The sequence below is a fragment of the Oncorhynchus tshawytscha genome, linkage group LG19 (genome assembly GCF_018296145.1).
Source record: "Oncorhynchus tshawytscha isolate Ot180627B linkage group LG19, Otsh_v2.0, whole genome shotgun sequence".
Taxonomy (NCBI): Eukaryota; Metazoa; Chordata; class Actinopteri; order Salmoniformes; family Salmonidae; genus Oncorhynchus; species Oncorhynchus tshawytscha.
In genome coordinates, this window is record NC_056447.1 from 51,250,171 (window position 1) to 51,257,090 (window position 6,920).

The 6,920-nt window shown below is 42.5% G+C and overlaps 1 protein-coding gene across 1 annotated transcript; it reads right to left on the bottom strand.

Annotated features, from left to right (window-relative positions):
• Window positions 1-1,572: 1,572 nt before the first annotated feature.
• parietopsin lies at window positions 1,573-5,935 on the bottom strand. The gene is made up of 5 exons (XM_024406832.2): window positions 3,782-5,935; window positions 3,220-3,439; window positions 2,699-2,807; window positions 2,205-2,450; window positions 1,573-1,806 (listed from the first exon to the last, which is right to left on the bottom strand). The coding sequence occupies exons 1-5, from the start codon at window positions 4,179-4,181 to the stop codon at window positions 1,639-1,641; spliced, it is 1,143 nt and encodes a 380-aa protein (XP_024262600.1). The 5' UTR covers window positions 4,182-5,935; the 3' UTR covers window positions 1,573-1,638.
• Between the last annotated feature and the right edge of the window lie 985 nt (window positions 5,936-6,920).

Sequence of the window (6,920 nt, forward strand, 5' to 3'; positions counted from 1 at the left end):
AACATACACACTACGAAAACAGAATCCGCTTTGCATTACTCTAAAATGGATCTCAATAATTAATTTTCAAAGACAAATTTGCACCCCCCCGTTTTCTGTAATTCTTTTTAAATCTCCCATTGTTATACTTTAGAATCCTTGCGCCATTTCAGTTTTTGAATTAATTGATTGACATGGACTGGACTTTATTTAGGATGAGGCTGCAGCTTCTCTCTGTATCTCTGCAAGCCCTAACTTCCACTTAAGTAAAATTCTGTGTGAATAGTCCACTGAAGTGGAAGTTAGGTTTCACTGAGTGATGAGCTGTCATGGGGCTCGAATGGACCCAGACCACTGTGATACTTCTAGGCTCCCGTTTCTGTTTTCAGTGGAGGAGATGGAGGAGAGAGGAGGAGATGGAAAAGATGGAGGAGATTGAAGAGGAGATGGAGGAGAGAGGAGGAGATGGAGGAGAGAGGAGGAGATGGAAAAGATGGAGGAGATTGAAGAGGAGATGGAGGAGAGAGGAGATGAGAAGATGGAGGAGTTGGAGGAGAGATGGAGGAGAAATGGAGGAGATTGAGGAGAGAGGAGGATATGGAGGAGAGAGGAGGGTATGGAGGAGAGAGGATATGGAGAAGAGAGGATATGGAGGAGAGAGGAGGAGATGGAGGAGAGAGGAGGAGATGGAAAAGATGGAGGAGATTGAAGAGGAGATGGAGGAGAGAGGAGATGAGAAGATGGAGGAGTTGGAGGAGAGATGGAGGAGAAATGGAGGAGATTGAGGAGAGAGGAGGATATGGAGGAGAGAGGAGGGTATGGAGGAGAGAGGATATGGAGAAGAGAGGATATGGAGGAGAGAGGATATGGAGGAGATGGAGATGAGGAGAGAGGATATGGAGGAAATGGAGATGAGGAGAGAGGATATGGAGGAGATGGAGGAGATAGAAGTAGATGGAGGAGAGGAGGATATGGAGGAGAGAGGATATGGAGGATATGGATGAGAGGAGGGGATGGAGGAGATAGAAGTAGATGGAGGAGAGGAGGATATGGAGGAGATGGATGAGAGGAGGGGATGGAGGAGATGGAGGAGAGAGGAGATGGAGGAGAGGAGGAGATGGAGGAGAGAGGAGATGGAGGAGAGATGGAGGAGAGAGGAGATAGGGGAGAGATGGAGATGGGAGAGAGGAGATGGAGATGGAGGAGAGAGGAGATGGAGGGGAGATGGAGGAGAGAGGAGGAGATGGAGAGGAGGAGAGAGGAGATGAAGGAGAGAGAAGATGGAGGAGATGGAAGAGATGGAGAGAGGAGGAGATGGAGGAGAGAGGAGAGAGGAGAGAGGCGATGGAGATTTAGTAGATGGAGATGGAGATTTAGGAGATGGAGGAGAGAGATGGAGGAGATGGAGATTTAGAAGATGGAGGAGAGAGGAGATGGAGGAGAGAGATGGAGGAGATGGAGATGGAGATGGAGATTAGGAGATGGAGATGGAGATTTAGGAGATGGAGGAGAGAGATGGAGGAGATGGAGATGGAGATGGAGATTTAGGAGATGGAGGAGAGAGGAGATGGAGATTTAGGAGATGGAGGAGAGAGATGGAGGAGATGGAGATTTAGGAGATGGAGGAGATGGAGATTTAGGAGACGGAGGAGAGAGGAGTCACAGAGGAAGCACCCTGCTGTGTGCACTGATCCCTTGTTTTTTTCTGCCCACCCTTCTGCCCACCGTGGTCCTCAGGGTCATGGAGCGCATGGGGACGGTGTCGGTGGCCGGGTCGTGGGAAATGTAGCGCCCACAGGAGAGGACTTCCAGAGTGGCATCACGGAACTACAGGGAGTACAAATACAAGTGTTAGCAAACCACGTACAGAATGTGTGGTAAAGAATTATAAATCGATTTGTACAATCTTCAATACACAAGACGATCCACAAGACGCCACCGATTGTAAGTCTCTATGGATGAGTGTCAACTAATAAGGGCTAGATGTAATTTCGGATTGAGCAGACACATGCAGCGCTAACCATGAACGGCGTCTTCACGAACACCTGACAAATTGCCGATATGGATCAAATCTAGGCCTCCTCAATAACCAGAAGGCAAGTGTGTATTCTAATTGAATTAAGACCACAGGGAACCGACCTGTTGCAGTCCCCTTCGATAATCTACAGATTTAACTGATGTGTTTTCACTCTGGCTTTGCTCTGCCTCTCCTCCAGTACACACACCTGCCTGTTGCTTAGGAAGTAGATGATGGGGTTGTAGACAGGACTGGTCTTGGCGAAGTACATAGGCATGGTAGCCACCAGCGGAGGGATGTGGAGCTCTGGGTCCACCACAACCACCACGGACAGGGCTGTGTAGGGCAGCCAGCAGACAAAGAAGGCCCCGATCATGGCCAGCACTATCCTTACCGCCCGCTCGTTGTCCTGCAGACAGGGACGACCGCCCTGCAACTCTGTACTACGGTTAAGCTGGAGGAGGAGGAAGAGGGGGGAGAGGAGGAAGAAGAGGAAGATGATAACCCACGACCGACAGGATCTGTTTAAGCTTGCAGACACAGTACTCAGCGTCTAAACCCCTCTGAAAGTCTCCAGTTATAGGAACAGTCCCTGTTACAGTCCCTCTATCCCAACTGGAAGAGGCTTTTGTACACTTGGTATATGGACAGAAATGGACTTAAAAAGGTATGTCCCTCAGGGAGCTGAGTCTCTACATGTACCTGTCTCATGGAGGTGAGGACATTGGCGTAACAGTAGATGATGATTGCGACAGGCAGGAGGAAGCAGAACAGCGTGTACAGGATCAGGTAACTATAGTTACTCCAGGACCTAGAGAGACATAACACATTATAAACTATTTTATAGGACATTATAAACAAGTTATAACACATTATAAACCATGTTATAGGACAATATAAACCATGTCTTAACACATTATAAACTATTTTATAGGACATTATAAACAAGTTATAACACACTATAAACCATGTTATAGGACATTATAAACAAGTTATAACACTATAAACCATGCTATAGGACATTATAAACAAGTTATAACACATTATAAACCATGCTATAGGACATTATAAACAAGTTATAACACATTATAAACCATGCTATAGGACATTATAAACCATGCTATAATACATTATAAACAAGTTATAACACACTATAAACCATGTTACAGGACATTATAAAGGCTCATACATGCCTATTACAAGTTATAACACATTATACTGGCCTCTCCTCCCAGCCCAGAGAGCAGGAGGTCTGGACGCCCTCGGGTCCATAGGAGCTCCAACCCAGCAGTGGAGGCACGGCCCAGAACAAACAGAACAGCCAGACCCCCAGGAGCCCCTGAAAGCTCCGACGTATGTTCATCTTGAAGCCTGCCATGGGCTTACATACCACGATGTAGCGCTCGTACGCCAGCAGTGTTAACGTGCACATCGACACCAGACCTGAGGGAGAGGAGACCGGGGGGGTGTTAGAGAGTATGAGTGCTGATCTAGGACCCGATTCTGATCCTGTCCATGTAATGCTGTCCATTGTGATCTAAAAGGTCAAACTGATCTTAGATCATCAGGATATGAACCCTGGCTTCACAACCAGAAGACTACAGATCTGAATACCCCCCCCCCCCAGGAACCCAAATTCAACACATTGAGTTGACTTGATCAAATTAGACTTGCATTTTCAACACTTTCAGGCTACAACAACAAAACATTGTTTTTTTATTAAAAGTTTGAGTTCAGTTCACATGATTCAAAGACATCCTATAAACAAAAAAAATATTACTTTACCGAAATAGTTGACAGCAAATCCTTGAAAGATGCAGAACTCGTCGCCAAGAAAGAATGAACCATGATAGTTGGTAATGGTGACGATCGACGAACCGCACAAGGCTATCATCAAATCGGACACGGCTAAACTGAGGATGATCACATTCATTGGGTTGAGGAGAGTACGATTCTTCACCAACACTGTTATTACCAGAGTATTGTTAAAAACAGAGAAAATTGCATTGATGAACATAAGATAGGAGAGGATGCTGTAGCCTGCCCGTGGAAAAATCGTGGGCGCCACAGTACTAGATTTGAGTCCCGGAGAAGTAGAGTTCAAAGTCGGGCCGAAGCGCCAAGGTGTGCCGACGGCAGTGGTGCTGTCCATGGTGCTTAATTTAAAACGCACGCTCTCCACCATATGACCAAGAAACTACAGAAAAAGAAGGTCCTTTGCTGTCTGTATCCCATCTCAATCAAAGCCCAAACGTCATAGCTTGATCTTATTATGTCTGATCCTAGTTAAATAGCTTCTGTATTCAGGATGTCTGGTCACATTCTGGATTATCTGTCATTGAGAACATGCTGCTCAACACCAACTTAAAAACCCATTTGCGAAATTGCTCCCTAACATGATTTGTACGATTATATTGATTAATCTGATCAGGATTTATTGAGAGTTCCGTATTTAAAAAGGTGCAAAGTGTAGGCCCAGAGACAGCCCTGGGCCTAGGATATACCCTGCCTGTGTCAAAAGTGCAAAAGTTTCTAAATTATTTTTAGCCAACTGGGTCAATTCAATATACATTTACATTGAGAGACAAGAGGTTAGATAAAAGATATTTGCTTTCCTGACTTTTCTCTGAGGCAAGGAAGGGGTGGATAACTGAAATCTAGCCCTATATGGCATACACAAAAGTAGGCCTAAAACAGGAACAAGATTAGGTTGTTGCCATCTTTAATTCATAATCAAATCAAAAACACACTCCCAAAGAAAAAAAATACAAATTACAAGATGGACATTTATGTAAACTATACAGGCTTTGGATAAAATGCTCTCATTCTCTCAATGTGAGTTTTTCCAACAAGACCACTTTTTTTTCACTTTTTCAACCATGAACAATCTCTCTCAAAGAGATAATAGATTTAGAATAGACAGATAATAGAATAGATTTAGAATATACAGATAATAGAATAGATTTAGAATATAGAGATAATAGAATAGATTTAGAATATAGAGATAATAGAATAGATTTAGAATATACAGATAATAGAATAGATTTAGAATATACAGATAATAGAATAGATTTCTCAAAAATTCTGACCGTATCATGACAAGAAACTGAAGTTATTTTCTTGTTAGTTTCCCCCACAAAACTAATACAACTAATTTCTGAACATTTCAGTGCAAAGTCAATGATTTAAACACAATTTTATATCTAGATTGAAAGCAAGGTTTTTTTTTTTTTTTAAAGCAGAATGTTTATGAAAACAAACAAACAAACAAAAATATAGCCAAGCAACTCAAATACAGCATAGAAATGACTGGACACAATGATAAATAGATGTATCCATGAAATCCACAAGCATTTCGCTACACTCGCATTAACATCTGCTAACCATGTGTATGTGACAAATAAAATTTGATTTGATTTGATTTGAAATACAGCATATGTCCTCTTTTCTATTAAAAAAATAGGAACATTCTGTTGTAAACTGACTGTTCTATCAGTTGTACTAACCACATTGATAGACACCTTAACTAGTAAGGACTATTAATGAAGATTAAGTCTTTGGGGAAAGTATGATTTTAGGGTATCTACATTATTACTAAGGTAAATAGAGCCTGTTCTAAAGACAGAGAGATAGACAGGGCAGTTATAGTGTGCAAAAGCTCAAGGCATTTCAGTGTGTCTTGAACATGTCAAATTGTCAAGATATTCAACTCATTAGTTTATATCTCGTCTTTCTCTGTTCTTATTGGTTCAAAGACCACCATTGGTTAAAAGTCCCTTATAACCAACTGTTCCTTTGTTTACACAAAGAGGTAACTTCCGGAACCATGGAAACACGGGAGGAAATGGAGGGATACAAAGTATATTGAAAGCAGGTGCTACCACACCGGTGTGGTTCCTGAGTTAAATAAGCAATTAACGTCCCATCATGCTTAGGGTCATGTACAGTTGAAGTCGGAAGTTTACACACACTTAGTTTGGAGTCATTAAAACAAATTTTTCAACCACTCCACAAAGTTCTTGTTAACAAACTATAGATTTGGCAAGTAGGTTAGGACATCTACTTTGTGCATGACACAAGTAATTTTTCCAACAATTGTTTACAGACAGATTATTTCACTTATAATTCACTGTATCACAATTCCAGTGGGTCAGAAGTTTACATACACTAAGTTGACTGTGCCTTTAAACAGCTTGGAACATTCCAGAAAATGATATCATGGCTTTAGAAGCTTCTGATTAATTGACATAATTTGAGTCAATAGGAGGTGTACCTGTGGATGTATTTCAAGGCCTACCTTCAAACTCAGTGCCTCTGCTTGACATCATGGGAAAATCAAAATAAATCAGCCAAGACCTCAGAAAAACTATTGTAGACCTCCACAAGTCTGGTTCATCCTTGGGAGCAATTTCCAAACGCCTGAAGGTACCACATTCATCTGTACAAACAATAGTACGCAAGTATAAACACCATGGGACCACGCGGCCATCATACCGCTCAGGAAGGAGACTGTACTTTGGTGCGGAAAGTGCAAATCAATCCCAGAACAGCAAAGAACCTTGTGAAGATGCTGGAGGAAACAGGTAGAAAAGTATCTATATCCACAGTAACAAGTCCTATATGGACATAACCTGAAAGGCCACTCAGCAAGGTAGAAGCCACTGCTCCAAAACCACCATTAAAAAAGCCAGACTACGGTTTGCAACTGCACATGGGGGATCGTACTTTTTGGAGAAAAGTCCTCTGGTCTGATGAAACAATAATAGAACTGTTTGGCCATAATTACCATCGTTATGTTGGGAGGAAAAAGGGGGAGGCTTGCAAGCTGAAGAACACCATCCCAACCGTGAAGCAAGAGGGTGGCAGCATCATGTTGTGGGGGTGCTTTGCTGCAGGAGGGACTGGTGCACTTCACAAAATAGAT

Bases quoted from the DNA above. Each gene is read 5' to 3' on its own strand.
- parietopsin (XM_024406832.2), bottom strand. From the start codon at position 4,181: ATGGTGGAGAGCGTGCGTTTTAAATTAAGCACCATGGACAGCACCACT. The intron at 3,440-3,781 runs GTAAAGTAATAT...CCTCTCCCTCAG, and splicing joins ATTTGCTGTCAACTATTTCG to GTCTGGTGTCGATGTGCACG. The intron at 2,808-3,219 runs GCCAGTATAATG...ATGTCTCTCTAG, and splicing joins TCTCTGGGCTGGGAGGAGAG to GTCCTGGAGTAACTATAGTT.